Below are 23,203 nucleotides of genomic sequence, written 5' to 3'. Positions count from 1 at the left end.
CCGAAGCCGGACGGCTCCGTGAGACCGATTCTAAATCTAAAATCTTTGAACACTTACATACAGAGGTTCAAATTCAAGATTGAGTCACTCAGAGCAGTGATTGCGAACCTGGAAGAAGGGGACTACATGATGTCTCGGGACATCAAGGATGCTTACCTTCATGTCAAAATTTACCCTTCTCACCAAGGGTACCTCAGGTTTATGGTACAGAACTGTCACTATCAGTTCAGACGCTGCCGTATGGATGGTCCACGGCACCCCGGGTCTTTACCAAGGTAATGGCCGAAATGATGATATTACTTCGAAGGAAGGGAATTTTAGTTATCCCTTACTTGGACGATTCCCTGATAAGGGTAAGATCCAGGAAACAGTTGGAGGTCGGTGTAGCACTATCTCAGGTAGTGTTGCGGCAGCACGATTGGATTCTCAATATTCCAAAATCGTCTTCTGTTCCTAGGGATGATCCTGGACACAGTCCAGAAAAAGGTGTTTCTCCCGGAGGAGAAAGCCAGGGAGTTATCCGAGCTAGTCAGAAACCTCCTAAAACCGAGCCAAGTCTCAGTGCATCAAGGCTTCCTACGAAGCAATCCCATTCGGCAGATTCCACGCAAGAACTTTCCAGTGGGACCTGCTGAACAAATGGTCCGGGTCGCATCTTCAGATGCATCAGCGGATAACCCTGTCACCAAGAACAAGGGTGTCCCTCCTGTGGTGGTTGCAGAGTGCTCATCTTCTAGAGGGCCGCAGATTCGGCATTCAGGACTGGGTCCTGGTGACCACGGATGCCAGCCTGTGAGGCTGGGGAGCAGTCACACAGGGAAGGAATTTCCAGGGATTATGGTCAAGCCTGCAGACATCACTTCACATAAATATCCTGAAGCTAAGGGCCATTTACAATGCTCTAAGCTTAGCAAGACCTCTGCTTCAAGGTCAGCCGGTGTTGATCCAGTCGGACAACATCACGGCAGTCACCCACGTAAACAGACAGGGTGGCACAAGAAGCAGGAGGGCAATGGCAGAAGCTGCAAGGATTCTTCGCTGGGCGGAAAATCATGTGATAGCACTGTCAGCAATTCCGGGAGTGGACAACTGGGAAGCAGACTTCCTCAGCAGACACGACCTCCACCCGGGAGAGTGGGGACTTCACCCAGAAGTCTTCCACATGATTATAAACCGTTGGGAAAAACTCGACAGGTATTGCGTCAGGTCAAGGGACCCTCAGGCAATAGCTGTAGACGCTCTGGTAACACCGTGGGTGTACCAGTCAGTGTATGTGTTCCCTCATCTGCCTCTCATACCCAAGGTACTGAGATTGATAAGATGGAGAGGAGTAAGCACTATATTCGTGGCTCCGGATTGGCCAAGAAGGACTTGGTAACCGGAACTTCAAAAGATGCTCACGGAGGATCCGTGGCCTCTACCTCTAAGAAGGGACCTGCTTCAGCAAGGACCCTGTCTGTTCCAAGACTTACCGCGACTGCGTTTGACGGCATGGCGGTTGAACGCCGGATCCTGAAGGAAAAAAGGCATTCCGGATGAGGTCATCCCTATCCTGATCAAAGCCAGGAAGGATGTAACCGCAAAACATTATCACCGCATTTGGCGAAAATATGTTGCGTGGTGCGAGGCCAGTAAGGCCCGACGGAGGAAATTCAACTGGGTCGATTCCTACATTTCCTGCAAACAGGAGTGTCTATGGGCCTGAAATTGGGGTCCATTAAGGTTCAAATTTCGGCCCTGTCAATTTTCTTCCAAAAAGAACTAGCTTCAGTCCCTGAAGTTCAGACGTTGTAAAAGGGGTACTGCATATACAGCCTCCTTTTGTGCCTCCAGTGGCACCATGGGATCTCAATGTAGTTTTTGGGTTCCAAAAAGTCACATTGGTTTGAACCACTTAAATCTGTGGAGTTAAAATATCTCACATGGAAAGTGGTCATGCTGTTGGCCCTGGCCTGGGCCAGGCGCGTGTCAGAATTGGCGGCTTTATCCTGTAAAAGCCCTTATCTGATTTTCCATTCGGAGAGGGCGGAATTGAGGACTCGTCCTCAGTTTCTCCCTAAAGGTGGTTTCAGCGTTTCACCTGAACCAACCTATTGTGGTGCCTGCGGCTACTAGGGACTTGGAGGACTCCAAGTTGCTAGACGTTGTCAGGGCCCTGAAAATATATGTTTCCAGGACGGCTGGAGTCAGAAAATCTGACTCGCTGTTTATCCTGTATGCACCCAACAAGCTGGGTGCTCCTGCTTCTAAGCAGACTATTGCTCGTTGGATTTGTAGTACAATTCAGCTTGCACATTCTGTGGCAGGCCTGCCACAGCCAAAAATCTGTAAATGCCCACTCCACAAGGAAGATGGGCTCATCTTGGGCGGCTGCCCGAGGGGTCTCGGCTTTACAACTTTGCCGAGCAGCTACTTGGTCAGGAGCAAATACGTTTGTAAAATTCTACAAAATTGATACCCTGGCTGAGGAGGACCTGGAGTTCTCTCAATTGGTGCTGCAGAGTCATCCGCACTCTCCCGCCCGTTTGGGAGTTTTGGTATAATCCCCATGGTCCTTTCGGAGTTCCCAGCATCCACTAGGATGTCAGAGAAAATAAGAATTTACTTACCGATAATTCTATTTCTCATAGTCCGTAGTGGATGCTGGGCGCCCATCCCAAGTGCGGATTGTCTGCAATACTTATACATAGTTACAAAAATCGGGTTATTATTGTTGTGAGCCATCTTTTCAGAGGCTCCTCTGTTATCATGCTGTTAACTGGGTTCAGATCACAGGTTGTACGGTGTGATTGGTGTGGCTGGTATGAGTCTTACCCGGGATTCAAAATCCTTCCTTATTGTGTACGCTCGTCCGGGCACAGTATCCTAACTGAGGCTTGGAGGAGGGTCATAGGGGGAGGAGCCAGTGCACACCAGCTAGTCCTAAAGCTTTTACTTTTGTGCCCAGTCTCCTGCGGAGCCGCTATTCCCCATGGTCCTTTCGGAGTTCCCAGCATCCACTACGGACTATGAGAAATAGAATTATCAGTAAGTAAATTCTTATTTTGTGTCATCTCTTCTATGGGTGGACTATTGCACCCTGGGTAATCCTACGCTGTGCGCCCAGGATGGCTGCCGCACCTGGTACCTTGTGAGGGTGGAATACACAACCCTTGGAAGTTATTACCCAAAATGCCTACACCAATCCTGCATTATGCTTTCTGTGTGCTTAAGGTTTTCTTTTATGTCTTTGTTGCTTATCTATTGCTGTATTGCTTACATCCTCTGTACTATTGAGGTAATTCTGAGTTGATCGCAGCAGCAAGTTTGTTAGCAGTTGGGCAAAACCATGTGCACTGGAGGGGGGGGGGGCAGATATAACATGTGCAGAGAGAGTTAGATTTGGGTGGCTTATATTGTTTCTGTGCAGAGTAAATACTGACTGCTTTATTTTTACACTGCAATTTAGATTTCAGTTTGAATATACCCCACCCACATCTAACTCTCTCTGCACATGTTATATCTTCCCCTCCTGCAGTGCACATGGTTTTGCCCAACTGCTAACAAATTTGCTGCTGCGATCAACTCAGAATTAGTCCCGATGTGCATTGTTTTTGATGTCTGTAAAGTGCCTTGAGCCCTGTTGGAGAAAGAGCTCTATATAAATATTATTATTATTATAAGTTGATTATTTATAATCGTTATTACACATGTGATCTACATGTAAGCTGTAAATGGTGATCGTTACTCCTCTCCCGCATGGGTGAAGCGTGGCTGAGAAATAATACATAATGCAGTTATTATATGTGTATGTTATGTCATTTTAGTGCAAGTGAAATCTAGCATATATTTGGCTAGGGTGAACTCTATATTCCATTTCCATAGCACATTACATGCAATGTCTGTATAAAGAGCCCCCCGCACTCCCCCCCCTTCCCATTGTACAGATATTTGTAAGATGCGTGCAATCTCTGAATAAAGGATAATTCTCTTACTCACTAAAAAACAGGAAAGTAACTCGGGTGATTGCAAGGCTCCCCTAATATTGTAATAATGATGACCTTGTGGCATGACGCTTGCTCCATCCGTAATCGCCACCCCTTACTTCTATGTGGTCCCAAATATGATAAAGAATTGTTTTGGTTGGCAAAAAAGTGGCACGTGGGAGCCCTACCTAATTGTCACACTGAATTGCCTATAGATACATTTATTGCCTGATACTGGAGATTTGTAATGCAGGTTGGTTGCCATGCCAACACTCGCTACATCTTATATGCATTTCTTTTTCTTCTAGGTCTCAATCACAGGCTTCAGCTAAACAGAACCTATTCAGATGAGCCACTTATCATGGAGTAAGTCGCATCTCGTCTCACAGGATGTGTAATACTGTCTCCTATATCACATCGATTCCACCTGCTATTCCAGTCATTTCCTGTCATACACCCCATCACTCCAGGAATACAATATAAGGCTCCTCAGAGTAGGCGTGCTTTTAAAAGGGAATTCTACACTTTTTTTTTTTTTTAAACTCTTCTATACAGTAGAAATCAAAGCATCTTTTTTTTTTTTTTTGTTTAATCAGGTTTTTATTAAGGATTTTCAGTATATAAACAGAAAGAGGGAAAACACCTATACATATACAGATAGGAGAACATCAATATCAACAGTGTATAGTGATAAATACAAGTAGAGTCGTACAGATGTCAAAGGGAGAATAAACAACCCCATAGAGGCAATTGGGTCCCCCGGGGGGACGCATATTCCAAGTGGTGTAGAAGATGGAGTCGTTCTGCATTAGGTAAAAGTGTTCTCACAGTTAGTGCACATATAGATAAATTGAATACGAGAGTAAGAGAATAGGAGCGCCCGGGGGCAATAAGATAGAAGTAAAGGGAGGTGTGAGGTAAGAAAGGGAGAGAGTAAGAGAAGGAACTGGGGGGGTTGGAGAAGTTGGGGGGGGGGGGGGGGGTAGGGGTTACCACTTAACAGGTTAATGGGATGTAGAGAATAAAGCTTTCAGTTATCATTTATCATCCAAGGGAGTGGCCAAGTAGGCCCGGGAGGTCTTGTATTCCAACCAGGGGGACCATGTGGAGTCGAATTCGCATCTTTTATTGTTTCACTTAACATGTCATCAAGTGTTTTTGTGATATTACTCCACCTGTATCAGATGAGTTTGATAAATGATTAGGGGGCTCTCATCACTTCTCCTACAGCCACACTAATACATCATGGTATCAGTCACTTCTAATGGTGACCATAATGGATTAGTTAGTAACAAATGCATAGGGCGGTATTCAATTCTGTCCGCCCCCTTCCACAACCGTTCTGTTTCTGCTGACGGGCGTGGTATCATCATTTCAGCTCGCTACTCCTGGGGTATCGAGGTGCCCAACCCTTTTAAATAGCGAAACCTGATACTATGGGGCGCGATAACTGGGATCACTTTCGAAAGGAGATTGGCCTTGATATATCATTTGAATACCGCCCATATGCTGATATTAAGCCCCCCGATTATGTACGATTATATTTTATAAATCACCATTTAGTTCTAACCTGTACCCCTGAGTGTCCACGTAGCTATAGCGCTCATTGTGCCCTGACCTTGCAGATCACCCACAGGTCTCTCCTCCTCCATGGTATAAATCTGGTAACTGCCAGTGCACTGACAGCTGTAACACAGAACGTCTCCTATCTATGTGTTTTTATGTCCTTTCACATCTATGTTACATACTGAAATTGATATACTTTTTCTCTCACTCTTTCAGCTTTAATGGAGATCTCATTCCTGATATATTTGGTGTCACCACAGAAAGCCAGACTCCTTTAATCATATATGGCGGGTAAGATCCAAGTTCTTGTGAATTATTGTAGAAAGGGCTGCACCCTTGGGCCGTGATGCTGTTTGTGAGATGGACACTTGTGGGCTGGGATTTAGCGATATGACAGTCAGACCCTCTAATGGAAAGTAGCTTCAGTTCAGTACCTTATTCCCAGTGCACAGGCCATTCATAGTCAAATGCTGCTACGTTATAGAGGCCTCCACTCATGGTTTCTCTAAATTAGTACATACTGACAAATGTAGACTAAACGAGACATGCCCGTAACAAGCAATCGGAATCTAGCTATCATTAATCTAGTACAGTCTAGAAGTGATAACTAGAATCTGATTGGTTGCTAAGAGCAACACCTCCATTTGTTAGATGCTTTGATAAATCTCCCCTGTAGGGTCTTGTGTACTTTGTTTTGGAAAGGGGAAAAAATGGGTTTTGACTGGGAGTGGCCGTTATACAGATAATATAGCGCATGGTGACCGCGGAGTGATCATTATACAGATAATATAGCGAATGATGACCGCAGTGTGATCATTATATAGATAATATAACGTATGCTGACAGCAGTGTGATCATTATACAGATAATATAACGTATGCTGACAGCAGTGTGATCATTATACAGATAATATAGCGCGTGCTGACAGCAGTGTGATCATTATACAGATAATATAGCGGATGATGACCGCAGAGTGATCATTATACAGATAATATAGCGAATGATGACCGCAGTGTGATCATTATATAGATAATATAACGTATGCTGACAGCAGTGTGATCATTATACAGATAATATAGCGCATGCTGACAACGGAGTGATCATTATACAGATAATATAGCGCGTGCTGACAGCGGAGTGATCATTATACAGATAATATAGCGCATGGTGACCGCGGAGTGATCATTATACAGATAATATAGCGCGTGCTGACAGCGGAGTGATCATTATACAGATAATATAGCGCATGGTGACAGCGGAGTGATCATTATACAGATAATATAGCGGATGGTGACAGCGGAGTGATCATTATACAGATAATATAGCGCATGGTGACCGCGGAGTGATCATTATACAGATAATATAGCGGATGGTGACAGCGGAGTGATCATTATACAGATAATATAGCGCATGGTGACCGCGGAGTGATCATTATACAGATAATATAGCGCGTGCTGACAGCAGAGTGATCATTATACAGATAATATAGCGCGTGCTGACAGCGGAGTGATCATTATACAGATAATATAGCGCATGCTGACAACGGAGTGATCATTATACAGATAATATAGCGCGTGCTGACAACGGAGTGATCATTATACAGATAATATAGCGCGTGCTGACAGCGGAGTGATCATTATACAGATAATATAGCGCATGGTGACCGCGGAGTGATCATTATACAGATAATATAGCGCGTGCTGACAGCGGAGTGATAATTATACAGATAATATAGCGCATGGTGACCGCTGAGTGATCATTATACAGATAATGTAGCGGATGGTGACAGCGGAGTGATCATTATACAGATAATATAGCGCATGGTGACAGCGGAGTGATCATTATACAGATAATAAAGCGCGTGCTGACAGCGGAGTGATCATTATACAGATAATAAAGCGCGTGCTGACAGCGGAGTGATCATTATACAGATAATATAGCGCATGGTGACAGCGGAGTGATCATTATACAGATAATGTAGCGGATGGTGACAGCGGAGTGATCATTATACAGATATAATGGCGCATGGTGACCGCGGAGTGATCATTATACAGATAATATAGCGCGTGCTGACCGCAGTGTCGTCATTATACAGATAATATAGCGGATGGTGACAGCGGAGTGATCATTATACAGATAATATAGCGCATGGTGACCGCGGAGTGATCATTATATAGATAATATAGCGCATGGTGACAGCGGAGTGATCATTATACAGATAATATAGCGCATGGTGACCGCGGAGTGATCATTATATAGATAATATAGCGCATGGTGACAGCGGAGTGATCATTATACAGATAATATAGCGCATGGTGACCGCGGAGTGATCATTTTACAGATAATACAGCGTATGCTGACGCAGAGTGATCATTATACAGATAATATAGCGCATGGTGACAGCGGAGTGATCATTATACAGATAATATAGCGCGTGCTGACGCAGAGTGATCATTATTCAGATAATATAGCGCGTGCTGACAGCGGAGTGATCATTATACAGATAATATAGCGCATGGTGACAGTGGAGTGATCATTATACAGATAATATGGCGCATGCTGACAGCGGAGTGATCATTATACAGATAATATAGCGCGTGCTGACGCAGAGTGATCATTATTCAGATAATATAGCGCGTGCTGACAGCGGAGTGATCATTATACAGATAATATAGCGCATGGTGACCGTGGAGTGATCATTATTCAGATAATATAGCGTATGCTGACAGTGGAGTGATCATTATACAGATAATATAGCGCGTGCTGACGCAGAGTGATCATTATACAGATAATATAGCGCATGGTGACAGCAGTGTGATCATTATACAGATAATATAGCGCGTGCTGACGCAGAGTGATCATTATACAGATAATATAGCGCATGGTGACAGCAGTGTGATCATTATACAGATAATATAGCGCATGGTGACCGCAGTGTGATCATTATACAGATAATATAGCGCATGGTGACAGCGGAGTGATCATTATACAGATAATATAGCGCATGGTGACAGCGGAGTGATCATTATACAGATAATATAGCGCATGCTGACAGCAGTGTGATCTATATACATATAATATAGCGGAGGATAACCGCAGAGTGATCATTATACAGATAATATAGCGCATGGTGACAGCGGAGTGATCATTATACAGATAATATAGCGCATGCTGACAGCAGTGTGATCTATATACATATAATATAGCGGAGGATAACCGCAGAGTGATCATTATACAGATAATATAGCGCATGGTGACAGCGGAGTGATCATTATACAGATAATATGGCGGATGGTGACAGCAGTGTGATCATTATACAGATAATATAGCGCGTGCTGACGCAGAGTGATCATTATACAGATAATATAGCGCATGGTGACTGCGGAGTGATCATTATACAGATAATATAACGTATGCTGACAGCAGTGTGATCATTATACAGATAATATAGCGCATGGTGACAGCAGTGTGATCATTATACAGATAATATAGCGCGTGCTGACAGCAGTGTGATCTATATACATATAATATAGCGCGTGCTGACGCAGAGTGATCATTATACAGATAATATAGCGCGTGCTGACGCAGAGTGATCATTATACAGATAATATAGCGCATGCTGACAGTGGAGTGATCATTATACAGATAATATAGCGCGTGCTGACGCAGAGTGATCATTATACAGATAATATAGCGCATGGTGACAGCAGTGTGATCATTATACAGATAATATAGCGCGTGCTGACGCAGAGTGATCATTATAGTGCTGACGCAGAGTGATCATTATACAGATAATATAGCGCATGCTGACAGTGGAGTGATCATTATACAGATAATATAGCGCATGGTGACCGCAGTGTGATCACTATACAGATAATATAGCGCGTGCTGACGCAGAGTGATCATTATACAGATAATATAGCGCATGGTGACTGCGGAGTGATCATTATACAGATAATATAACGTATGCTGACAGCAGTGTGATCATTATACAGATAATATAGCGCATGGTGACAGCAGTGTGATCATTATACAGATAATATAGCGCGTGCTGACAGCAGTGTGATCTATATACATATAATATAGCGTGTGCTGACGCAGAGTGATCATTATACAGATAATATAGCGCGTGCTGACGCAGAGTGATCATTATACAGATAATATAGCGCATGCTGACAGTGGAGTGATCATTATACAGATAATATAGCGCGTGCTGACGCAGAGTGATCATTATACAGATAATATAGCGCATGGTGACAGCAGTGTGATCATTATACAGATAATATAGCGCGTGCTGACGCAGAGTGATCATTATAGTGCTGACGCAGAGTGATCATTATACAGATAATATAGCGCATGCTGACAGTGGAGTGATCATTATACAGATAATATAGCGCATGGTGACCGCAGTGTGATCACTATACAGATAATATAGCGCATGCTGACAGTGGAGTGATCATTATACAGATAATATAGCGCATGGTGACCGCAGTGTGATCACTATACAGATAATATAGCGGATGCTGACAGCGGAGTGATCATTATACAGATAATATAGCGCATGCTGACAGTGGAGTGATCATTATACAGATAATATAGCGCATGGTGACCGCAGTGTGATCACTATACAGATAATATAGCGCATGCTGACAGTGGAGTGATCATTATACAGATAATATAGCGCATGGTGACCGCAGTGTGATCACTATACAGATAATATAGCGGATGCTGACAGCGGAGTGATCATTATACAGATAATAAAGCGCATGCTGACAGCAGAGTGATCATTATACAGATAATATAGCGCGTGTTGACCGCAGTGTGATAATTATACAGATAATATAGCCCATGCTGACAGCAGAGTGATCATTATACAGATAATATAGCGCATGGTGACCGCAGTGTGATCATTATACAGATAATATAGCGCATGGTGACCGCGGAGTGATCATTATACAGATAATATAGCGGGTGTTGACCGCAGTGTGATCATTATACAGATAATATAGCGCATGGTGACCGCAGTGTGATCATTATACAGATAATATAGCGCATGGTGACCGCAGTGTGATAATTATACAGATAATATAGCGCATGGTGACCGCAGTGTGATCATTATACAGATAATATAGCCCATGCTGACAGCAGAGTGATCATTATACAGATAATATAGCGCATGGTGACCGCAGTGTGATCATTATACAGATAATATAGCGCATACTGACAGTGGAGTGATCATTATATTTCTGGATTACAGAGTGTAAGCTCCACTGGGGCAGGGACTGATGTGAATGGGCAAATATTCTCTGTAAATCGCTACGGAATATGTTTGCGCTATATAAATAACTGATAATAAATAATGAGGCAGATAAATCCTTCCCATAGTAGGGCATCTTTCTGCAGCCTGACTGTATAAGAAGTCTGCGTAGTCTGGGAGGAGGCCTCCATTTATGCCTGAGCAGCGGTCCCCCCCCCCCCCGGTGACGTGTACAGAAATGTTGGGCAGCTCCTGTGGCTCAGATCTTTGTTCTCCTGTGTGAAGGGCCTCCTGCTGCTGTTGCTTTGTGTGGACGTTCGCTGTGACCTTTTTCTTTTTTGTCTCTAATGTCACATTTTTGTTATTTATGTTGCACGCTTGGCACTGAACAGCCCGCTTGTGTTTTGTGACTCTTAAATGTCATACGTCGCATGGGTCCTACAGCAAGTTCTGCACTTCTTTGGCATAGGAGCTTTAATCAATCTCCCGCCAGTTGTGTGGTCCTATCAGTATACCCGTGAACCTTGGTGCGTCATTTTTGCCCCCCCCTAATCCCTGCCTTGTATATACAGGCGTCCCTACTAAGAACATCAGGGGGTACAGACAGTCATATATGAGGTCTGTACATGTTCACTAGAGCGGCAAACAACATGGCTGCTTTTCTGAAACACTTTGTGCTGTGTTCTGTTGTATATGAACAACTTTCTAATCCAGCTGTCTCTGCGTTGTCTGTACTTTAGCATACAGTATGAACATTACACCGGTTAGCATAACGCATGCGCAGGAGCTCCATAGCCTGGCGCCTGTACATTATTTGTCACCTTAGAAACTCCCAGCAATTGTGCAACGTGATCAGGCGCAAGTGCCAACAACAGCGGTGGGCGGATTTACTACGTTATGCCGAGACGAGTGTCCGCGTGGCTTCTTGCGTATAGTGGCACCGCCCCCTGTGTTGCTGTCCACAGCTGCAACCGTCGTCACCAGTAACAACAGTTGCTCCTACCAATTGTTTTGGCGCAAAATATCCCTTCCGGAGCAGACGTCACTTCGCCGTAATAACACGGAAGTCTAGCTACACTCCCACAAGACCGAGCTGTGGTGTGCGATAGCAGGTTAACTGCCCAGTTGACACACCCAGAAATGGGTTTATCGCAGACCGTAGCGGCCGCATAAGGAGCCTTGCGTCAAGGTGCACACGTGTGGTGCGGCACGTGCAGTTTGCCATTCAAAATCGGGCCCCAATTCTGCAGTGCCAAATTTATTAACAAATGGTGCAAAATGGCTCCAAGACAGATCAGCCAATCGCATACCCACTTCTGTCAGTCTAGTAAAAGCTAGTACCTGATTGGCTCATTTATGCTACAGCAGATTTCTGTTAGGTACTGTATAATGTTAAGTGTATATGTTATTTCCTGTTGTTGTGCTGTAAATCTGGCAATGTTACAGGCTGTGCCGCCAAACGCCTCTTACATAGCAAATAGCTGCACGTGTTTATGTAATGTAAGTTTTTGTGCGCAGAAAGACATTTCCCCAGCAGCTCCTGGCAGCCAGCCTGTTGTTTTGGTAGAGGAGGCTTAGCAAGTCACTTGTCACCCTTAATGAATTGGAGCAAATCTATTTATGTACGGCAGCATATCTTGGCGAGCGCGTATGTGCCTCTCGCTGTAGGTGCTTGCAGTCCTCTGACAGCTCGTGCATAATGTATATAGCAACCGCGGAGCCTGTGCTTACACACCAAGCCTCTTTCAATATGTAGCGTCTTCCATATTTCCCCTGGGCTATTGTTCTTCTCGTTACTGCCACGTTGAGAGCAGTCGATTAAAATTTGAGAAGTCAATGAGATCTCCTAAGGATGGAACCCCGCCGCTCTCCTCCCTGCTACACGGAATTTCTGATTTAAAGCTGCAGCCGCATTAAGTTCTCTCCCTGGTGGTGTGTGATGGAGGATATAACAGAGTGATTCATTAGCTAAGCCGTAAGAATGCACATTCTGCATAGAATAATTATCGCAGTCTCATTTTGTTTCATAAATAAAAACAAAAAAGAAACCTAAAAATCATTTTTGCCACTTTTTCTCCCTCCCGTCAGAGGAGTTTAAATACCTCTCCCTGCTAAATTCAGTCCCGGTTCTTCCCTGCAAAATAAATGTATCCCCATCTCCCTTACCCTTCTGTGTGCAGCTCCCACCCTAGTCCTGAAAGAGTTCTGTATAAGCCTCTTTTGCCTCATGTAGTTGACAATTGAGGAACTAGGGACTGTACCCATTATCCCTATGTATCCATGGGTGGTAATTAGGGTGGCCAATCCCAGGAATCCGGATTGAAAAAGATCAATCCCAGGATTCCCGGAATTGGTTCTTTTTGTCCTAGGTCGGCGACCAAACCTCTCCCCGTCTGCATAACTTACCCTCATCCCATCAGGCGTGAGGGTGGGCGGAGAGGAAGTGAGGTGCGGGCTACGGCCGCCGCCCAGTGCAGGCGCCGAGGTGTTAGCGGAGGGTGGCTGGCTGCACAGCGTGACCTCTGACCTTCATGCCAAGCTGCGCAGCTGGGGGCAGGGGGAGACGAGAAAGGGGAGCTGGGCAGAGTTATGCTGCCCGGCATTGCAAAAACAAAGGGGCTTCCTTATTTCGAAATCCCCTTCCTAATCCCAATTTGTGCCCAAAATCCCGGGATCCCGCCAATCCCGATCCCAGGATTGGCCACCATATTGGTAATGTACCCATTTTTTTTTTGTAATCTGGTACAGAGGGTAGGCAACGTGTGTCACTCATGCTGCTGTGGAACTGCACATCCCAGCATGCCCTACGACAGTGTTTCTCTTAGAGCATGGTAATGCTGGGGCAGGGCATGCTGGGATGTATAGTTCCACCGCAGCTGGGTAGGTGGGGGCACGTTGTCTACCCCTTACCTAACAGATGCATTTCTGCGTGGAATTAATCATCAGATGGCGATATAATGCTGTTGGGAAGTCATGGGACAGACTTTAATAAAAATATGGCAGTGTACATAGCTGTTCTGAAAGGAAAGAGGATTCAGATTACGGTCTCCTGCTTACTTCCTTTCTTTTTTTCAATTTACATTTGCCCATGTAGTGTACGCCTCAATATTGTCTGACACAATATTTCTGAAAACGCATCTTTTCAGATCACTGGGAGCTAGTGACATTGTCGGGGTGTGATTCACTAGAGGAGACAATCCGGAGGCATGAGGCACAACTGGCCTCAGCGATGTCTTAGTGCTGCCAATTGTGAACTAAGGAAACAAACCAACAAACCTTACCTCTGCTTAATACGTTATAACCGAACATTGGTTCTTATTCCTGTTTTGCTGCTTCGACGCAGATTTCTGCTTCTGTGTAGCTGTCACATTTTTCTACGTCTCTTCCAGCCTGAGTAATATATTCTAATGAAAATTCATTCAGTTGATGCAGACCGAGTCTTATCGCTTTATATCATAGGTTCCGCCTGTTCCATCTCTCATGTTGTTTTTTTTATTTTACTTGGAGCTTTGTTGTCCTCGCGAGCGAATCCTTGAGCTTTTCCAGGATTGATGGGACATTTACTGCATGAAGCGTTTTTGAAATCATACATACAATGAGCATAAATCAAATCCGTTCATGCAGCCTCTCCATGAAATGTGTTTGCCGGAAGGGACTTCATTCCTGGCATCCTATAAATGAACATTAGGAGCTGTTCATTATCGGCTCATTATGCAGGAGTAGCGTTAAAACTGCGTTGGTATAAAAAGCGAGTAACGTGGGTTTTTTATTTTTTTGTTCTAAAATTGATAATGAATTCCATTTTATAAGGTGACTTTCATACAGCTTTGAAATATCTAACCTTAAAGGTACAGATTGAGTAAAAGTCTTATTGCACGCTATAGTTACTTAATAATATTGAGAAATGTAACTATAAAGCTTTGCCGATCCCTTTCTGTGTCTGTTAAATGTTTTGGGAGTTTTTTTAAGTAAGCTGCTGATTACACTTTAAGGTCATGTGATCACTCAAAGCCAATGTACTGCAAGCTGGCAGTTTATCACAAGCATTTCCTCAGATGCACAGTGAGTATTCTCCTGCCATTACACAGGTGTTTGCACTCTGATAAAGACCCATAAATAATCATAGTAACCAGGAAGAAAGTGGCATTATGCGTGTAAAAAGATATACAGTAACTATATATCTATAGGTGTGGGACATGTTCTCACGGGTTACAGGCTTGTCTCTCCCGCAAGATGTTTTCTATGGCACTTTTGCGAGCCGCAATCTAGTCTGTAAGCAAACATCAGGACAAGCTTATTAGTGTTCACTGTAGCGGACGGGCAGGGCAGGGCGCGGGTCCGTTAGGGGCACAAGCACGCGTGCGGTGTGGCTATGCAAATAGGGGGCGTGCCCACTTGCACGTAATGTAAGTGGGCGGTTCAGTCCACAGACGGGGGCGTGGGCGGGCGGCGCCGTCACTGTTGGGGGCGTGCCCAGCACCTACGGAGGTGCTGGGCTTCCCTCAAGCTCTCTGACAGCGTGAATGGATGCCGCGCGCATGCGCGCGGCATCTTTACACGCTGAGAGGGGCAGAAAGCGGGCGGCTGTTTTAGCAGGGCGCCGCATAATGGGCAGGGCGGGTTTTGCCCTTAAAAAATCGGGCAGGGCGCGGCGCCCTGCTAAAACAGCCTAGAGTGAACACTACTTATAGTCCGTATTTGTATTGCCGCAATAGCTGTGATTGTCAATAATTGGAAATGTCCATTAGACCTTCAATACATCTCAAGTTTGAGCAGTACGGATGGTGTAATGGTTAGCATTACTGCCTCACGGCACTGAGGTCATGGGTTCGGTTCCCACCATGGCCCTGTGTGGAGTTTGCATATTCTCCCCGACTTGCGTGGGTTTCCTCCGGGTACTCCGGTTTCCTCCCACAATCCAAAAATATACTGGTAGGTTAATTGGATCCCAACAAAATGAACCCTAAACGTGAATGTGTCTGTGTGTACATGTGATAGGAATGTAGATTGTAAGCTCCACTGGGGCAGGGACTGATGTGAATGGGTAAATATTCTCTGTAAAGCGCTGCGGAATATGTGTGCGCTATATAAATAACTGGTAATAAATCATTTGTTTATAAAATGACACTATGACTACCTTTCACGAACCACTGTCTGGTCCCTGTAGTATCCGTTTCAATCCTCACCTCATCCTGGTCTCTGCTAATGTTCTCTTCTTTTATGTCTTTTTACTTTTCTTTTATTTACCCTCCCGCCCCCGCCCCCACCCCTCCCCACTGTCGGCAGTGTTCACCAAGCCTTCCTGTACAGATGCTTATTTTTAACATCATTATATAAACTGTGTGCTACACTTTTTGAGTTAGAGATTTGGTTTTGCCCTTTTTTTAAAAATTAAAACCGTACGAGTGTAACTTTTCAAAATGGGAACAGAAATAATTACAGTCCGTACCAGGCAATATAGAAGATGAGTTTAATGTTAGCAGTGACTATAAACTACTGAAAGATGGGTGACGATATATGAAATGGAATATTCATATTAATCTTCAATCATCCTTTTGTTTTCTAGGAACCTGCCTGTAACGGCAAGTCTGAATACTACACGTGAAATGTGGGTGCCTCATTCCCATGCCTTTATAGACCTAACAGGAGATTTTACCGCTGGTAAGTTAGTTTCATACTACCACGACCGAGTCACATTATTATGACCACCTCCTACATTTGACGTCGGCAGTGCGTAGCCCATGCAGTATGTAACGTGTTGTGCGCTGGCTTGGTGGGTATATAAACTGTGTGATAGGCCGTCTGCACACACATCACTCGTTGCGGTCATGGGTAAAAGCGGAAATTTATCCGAGTTGGAAAAAGGGATGATCATCCGCTTTCGGGTCAAAGGTGGCAGTATTTCTGACACAGCGCAGTTTGTGACCTGTTTGCGTGCTGCTGCTGTGAATGTGTAGCGTGGTTGGACAAATGTCATCATTGTAAATAACTGACGTGGAAACTGCGGAGCACCACGTGCCATTGATGTGAGGTGAACGTCGGCTACGAAGGTGCTATAGCGGCTCCGCAGGAGACTGGGCACATCTAAAGAAAGCTTTAGGACTATCTGGTGTGCACTGGCTCCTCCCCCTATGACCCTCCTCCAAGCCTCAGTTAGGATACTGTGCCCGGACGAGCGTACACAATAAGGAAGGATTTTGAATCCCGGGTAAGACTCAAACCAGCCACACCAATCACACCGTATAACCTGTGATCTGAACCCAGTTAACAGTATGATAAACGAAGGAGCCTCTGAAAAGATGGCTATCTGTCATCAATGAAGTCCGGGTTCAGCGGCCGTGCGGGGAGTCGACCGAACTCGGAATTGTTTGTTTTTTTAAATGGGCAATGATGTGCAAGGCTAAATCATGATTGCCCTTTTAAAAATAACATCCGAGTTTGTCCGACATCCCGCACAGCTGGCGGACCTGGACTTCATTACATCCCGCCCTCTGTGTTTTCCGTAAAAATGTAGCATTAACTTTAGAATATATGGTGTGATGAGATACTCTATATCTAATAGACTGTACATCAAGAAACCTATCATCTCTTCCGCCCACACTACACCCTTATTCTGTTTAATCGTACAGTAGCTGCTAGAGAACTAGAGCATATAGAATGGCAGAACATGGGTTACGTTATGACATTGCTGCTAGGCCCGTTTACCATGCTCCCGAGCTGATAGAAAAACATAATCCGGGTGCAATTTAATTATAGAAACCATGTATTTATAATTTAAAATGTAGGATCCTCCGCAGTCTGGTTGGCAGTTTTATTACGAGCGCTGGATTTTACAGCTGTAATCAATGTCCTGTCTATGAAGGTAGTGAAGCAGATCGGGCGGCTTCACAATCTGCTGTGTGCGCTCTTACCCTGTGTAACCTGCTGAGACGCAGAGCGCAGGAGCCTACCTCAAGCAGTCATTAAATGTTTTCTCCTGGTGACTTCTCTGTAGCAGCAGGTGCAATGGGCATTTCATAAATACTAGTCCTACATATGAGCTTTCCCATGTCAATTATCCTGGAATGAGACGTCTGCACAGCATCCTGTCGCATGCGCTTTTCAGCTGGCAGAGGGCAGCGGCCTTGTATGATGTATGTAATACCCTTCCTTAGCATTACATTAGGACTTCCTTTTGTGAATTGGGGTGAGGGTCTTTTGTAATGAGGCTTGCTTGGTGTTGCTGCATATCATGTTACCCTGGGAGTTTGTTGCCCTATATAGATCATTTTCAGGATCTATTCCTGCTCATTACTTATGTCCTGTACTGGAGTGTAGATAATAGTACAATAATTAGAAGTTAATGTTTGTTGGGATCCAGTTAACCTAACAATATATTTTTGGATTGTGGGAGTAAACGTGAGTACCAGGAGAAAACCCATGCAAGCACGGGGAGAATATACAAACTCCACACAGTTTGGGTCAGTGGTGGGAATTGAACCCATGACCTCAGTGCTGTGAGGCAGTAATGCTAACCATTACACTGACCGTACTGCCCTTATAACGCACCTGTTGCTTTACAGGAAGTATGGAAAAGTTAGGCACCTTTTATGAGTCCTTATAAATGGTCATTATTTGAACCCTACTTCCACAGCGCCACATCCTGGCTCCTCCCACTGTCAGATACCCACATCCGCCAGTGCATCCAGCCTTAGATTACAGGTAATCACAATGAGGCTTCCTGGAGGTACGTCAGGAACATATTAATCCAATGCCTTCAGAGAGCGGTGTGCAGCACACTTCTGACACAAGCACCCCTGGCAGCGTGTACCTATGACACTCTATAGTGACCCCCCTATATATGAAATATTTCACACAGCATTTGATGGCAGATAATGCTCCCGTTCACTGAAACACAAAGAAGGGAGGGAGAGGAGATCTCCCCTTCTCCCGTAAGAATAGCAGTCAGAGAGAATGATCTCTGTACATGTAGTTCTTCTGTGGACTTAAGGCCATGCTCCTTTGTTTCTTATAACAGGCTCCCCCAGCAAGCCTTGAAACATAAAAGTAATGCGTTAAGTGCCTGCTGATAACAAAGTGGTACTTTCTGTTGCCCTTGGTGACCGAACAAATCGTACTGTTAGAATAAATGGAATTTACCAACTGCTTTTTAACAGATGATCATCTTCTGGCCCTGGCTACTTCTGACTTGCAAGATCAAACCTTAACCTTGATGTGATGTATCCGTGAAGTTAAGTGTTTTGCGTACAGTAGCGAGCGAGCAAACAGAGTGAGGAGACTTGTTCTAGCTGGTCCATCGGGGTGACGCTGCCTCGAAAGAGTCCGTTACCTGGAGTCTCGACGGTTTACATTTATGAGCAAATGCAGCTATCGGGAGGAAATTGGACCCTCCGAGGGTACAAAGTGGATGTGATTTGGCCTTCAGGTGTTGGTGTGTCTGTGAAGATTGATTGTGGTGTTTGTTTATAGTGCTTGTTGTTTATATGCGTTGGCTTTGAGCCTGATCTGAGAAGCTCGTTACTCACTGTCCATTTCCTAGCCATCCCTCCGCTGGTTTTTGCTGCATCTTTTTTCTATCTTTCAGGTTTCTGGAATTTTATTTTATCATGTAATTTAGAGTGTGTCTTAACCTGTTTTTGCAAAACTATTATTAATTATGAATTACTTCATTATATCCTGACCATTATAATAAACATGATGCACTTATCTGTTTGTTAATAGCAACATAATTAGAAGTAAGTACTTCATTCAGAACAGACATCTAAAAACTGTCTCCCAGACCGGGCTAGTTTTCCTTAGAAACCATGATCTCGGAATGTTTAAAGCTTTTCTTCTACTACAGTACAAGTTCTTCCTGGTGGGGATGTCTAAACAAAGCTTTTTCCTATATTTATGTGAGATTGAAAAACGCATTGGTATACAGTTTAGAACACACAGTCATGTACATCTTTTACAAACGCCCTAATGTCCTTGGATTTACACTGATGCTACTGCCTTCTGCAGGTTTCCTGTGGGGTTTAAGGGCTAGATTCAGAGATGTACGCAAGACCAATGGTTTTGCATACATCTTGGTCAATAGCCAGCGGCTTGGTCAATAGCCAGCGGCTTGGTCATTAGCCAGCCCCTTGGTCATTAGCCAGCCCCTTGGTCATTAGCCAGCCCCTTGGTCATCAGCCAGTCACTTGGTCATCAACCACTTCTTCTACCATAATATTCTGATGCCTTATATTTTATGATGCCCTTGATCTTGATTAGGGGTCCAGCACCAGCTGCAGCCAAACAGCCCCACAGCCTTTACAATCCATGGCCACTTTCTAGGTATGGGGTTCTTTTCTCAGTAGGCTTCCCTCATACCTACTAATGGTCAAAGAGTCCCATTCTGCTCTCATCTGACCAAGTTCCAATCAGAGTCCATGTTGCCAAAGTAGTTTTGGCAAAATCCAGTCGCTTCAGATTGTTCTACTTGTCGATGAAGTTGGTTGATTTGGTGACCGCGTTGAGAAATTGGGCATTCCAGTCCTGCCCCTCATTGCTGTCCTTACTGTGTGGTTGGACATTTGCTTGGGTATGTTCATCCAATCAGCCTGTTTCAATGGCTTTGTACAGGTGATTGATAGCTTTCCGCAGATGTCTGTCTTGAGGTCCCCATTGACAAAATGGCTTCTCACATGTCACTTTATATATATTTTTTTCAATATCATTGTATAAGCATTTTCTCTAGCATCCATAAGGGATATTGGGGGAAACCTAGTACGATGGGGTATAGACTGGGTCCAAAGGAGCCAGTGCACTTTCAATTTTCTTCACTGGGTGTGCTGGCTCCTCCCCTCTATGCCCCCTCCCACAGTTTAGAAAAAAGTGCCCTCAGGAGAGGATGCACATCTCTGCAGCTCCAGAGAGTTTTCTTCAATTTCATTTCAATATTTTATTATTTTCGGTATGCTGACTGGGCAACAGCATACCTGCACCGTGGAAATTAGGGTGGGGACGGTTACCGGCCTTACTAGGTGCAGAGCCACTTCCCTGCTGCAGGACCACCGTCCTGAGGAGCTGTTTGTTCAGCGGGCACTGCGTCTTGGCTGTCGCAGCACGCCGCACACCCCTAACGCTGCCTGAAGGTGACATAGTAGGTGGTGAGTACACACTGGGGGCCCCGCTAGGGGGGTCTCCGGTTCAAAGTGCGGCTGATCACGGGCGCGATGTACGGGGGGGGGGGGGGAGTCACGGACGGCGCACTCGATCGCCCGTGACTACACTGGCTCAAACATGCTTAACCAAGCACTTGTATGAGGTTTCAAGCTTAGGGGAGACTTTGCCAGTATAAATATTGTGTATAGCTCCGGCACCATTGGAGGGGGCGGCGCTTCCTCAGAGCGGGACCAGCAGCGTTTGGCGCCTTCCTCTGCTTACAGAAGCCATCAGCAGCACACACTCAGTGCTTCCTGCCTCTAAGACACACTGGAAACTGGTACAGGGTATAGCTAAAGGGGGAGAGCCGCTGTTGTACACTAGTCTGAGCCTATTCAGGACTGCATTTATTAGTGTTACTGTGATACAGAACTGACAGTCTCACTGGGGCTGTGCAGCTCCGGGTGTCCTGGTATTTCTCCCTCTCTGTGTATCTCCTCTCACATACAGTAGGAAAAGTAGGCTTGCATTATAACTGTCTGTGTGTAAGTATATGTGTTTGTACTTACTGCACAACTTGTGCTTACCCCATATTCACAGTATCTGTCACACCAGATTTTCTCTATTGTCTAATGACTCTGTTTCCTGTGAGCAATGTAGTCAATATTCACAAATTAGTGAAGAGGTTGGGGGAGAGGGTACAGAGCCCCACTGGTTAGGGTCTCTTAAAACTATGATGTCAGATATGCCATCCCAGCTCACTGCTAATGTGCAGAAAACTCAGCTACTGCAACAAGCTGTTGCAGGTTTAGCTGCTAGGGCTGATGAACAGCCCCCATCTCTCATGGAGGTCCCCAGAAGCGTGGTTTACCTGCTCTGCTTTCTGATACAGATGATGATGTCCAGGATGATGGGGATGACCCGGATCCCGTTAGTGGGGATCCCGATTCTACTCAGGGTATTGAACCTCTCATTTTGACTATAAGGGATGTGTTGCAGTTCCCTCTAGAGGATGCTTCTTCACAGCAGTCGTTTTTCTTTGTACAAAACAAGCCCAATGCCACTTTCCCTATATCTCCAGAGTTAGATTACTTATTCATACAGGCCTGGAAGAATCCAGACAAAAAATTTCAAGTGTCCAAAAAGTTTTTATGCACTTAACCATTTGCTCCTCAAGGTAGAACATTTTGGGAGGAACCCCCTGGGGTGGATGTCTCGGTCTCTCGCCTGTCTAAAAAGGCGGTGCTTCCTGCCCCGGGCTCCTTTACCGTGAAGGATCCTGCGGATAGAAAAATAGAAACTACCCTAAAATCTATATACACTGCAGCCAGCCTTTCCCAAAGACCGGTCATTGCGGATTGCTGGATGATCCATGCCATTCATTCTTGGGCCATGCAAATTCAGGGGGGCCTCTCGGGGATAGGCCCTTAGTTACCATGGTTACCCTCCTGAAACACATTCAGGACACTGCTCGTATCCTCTGTTATTCCCTCGAGGAGATGGCGAACATCAATGTTCGGACGACGGCCATGGCGGTGTCAGCATGCAGGGCCTTGTGGTTGCGTCAGTGGATTGCAGATGCAGAATCCAAACGTAATGTGGAGTCCCTCCCCTTTTCTGGGGAATGGCTTTTTGGGGTTGAGCTGGATGCCTGGATTTCCAAGGTTACTGCTGGGAAATCCACGTTTTTCCCCTCTGGGGCCCCGCCGGTGCGAAGCTCCTATCCGGAGCCGACTGTCCAGTCCTTTCGGTCTCGCACATTTTGGTCAAAGGCCAGAGGTGCCTCCAATGCAGCTAAAGGTACCAGAGGAAAGTCCAGGAAACCTGCAAGTACCAGTCCTCAGGAACAGTCCACCAGTTCTGCTTCCACTAAAGCCTCAGCATGAGGGGATCTCGAGGTGGGAGCTCGACTGCGTCACTTCAGCTGCGTCTGGGAGTCCTCCTGCCAGGATGCCTGGGTAAGGGAGCTAATTTCTCGGGGCTTCAAGCTGGAGCTCGACAGTACTCATCTCCCCCCCCCCCCCCCCTCCCAATGATTTTTCAAATCAAGCTTACCAGCTTTGGAGGATATGCAAGTTACGTTACAACAGGCTATCCAAAATTTGTTCCAATCCCGCGTCATTGTTCCAGTACCTCTACAGCAACGCGGCAAGGGGTTTTACTCAAACCTGTTTGTGGTGCCGAAGCCAGACGGTTCGGTCGGGCCCATTCTGAATCTGAAAGCCTTAAATCCTTATTTCTCTATCGTCCTAGTGGATGCTGGGGTTCCTGAAAGGACCATGGGGAA

General features: G+C 45.2%; 1 protein-coding gene across 1 annotated transcript in view; it reads left to right on the top strand.

Moving 5' to 3' along the window:
* Positions 1–23,203, top strand: part of ITFG1 (integrin alpha FG-GAP repeat containing 1) — a 402,294-nt gene that overhangs the window by 71,717 nt on the left and 307,374 nt on the right. The window contains exons 4-6 of the mRNA XM_063945577.1: positions 4,274–4,331; positions 5,748–5,822; positions 16,355–16,449. Coding sequence (XP_063801647.1) covers positions 4,274–4,331; positions 5,748–5,822; positions 16,355–16,449 — 228 coding nt within the window. The remainder of the gene's footprint in view (positions 1–4,273; positions 4,332–5,747; positions 5,823–16,354; positions 16,450–23,203) is intronic.

This window comes from Pseudophryne corroboree, chromosome 11, assembly GCF_028390025.1.
Source record: "Pseudophryne corroboree isolate aPseCor3 chromosome 11, aPseCor3.hap2, whole genome shotgun sequence".
In the NCBI taxonomy this organism is placed as follows: domain Eukaryota; kingdom Metazoa; phylum Chordata; class Amphibia; order Anura; family Myobatrachidae; genus Pseudophryne; species Pseudophryne corroboree.
Note: the sequence above shows the minus strand (reverse complement) of the source record. Positions and strands in the feature narration are given on the sequence as shown.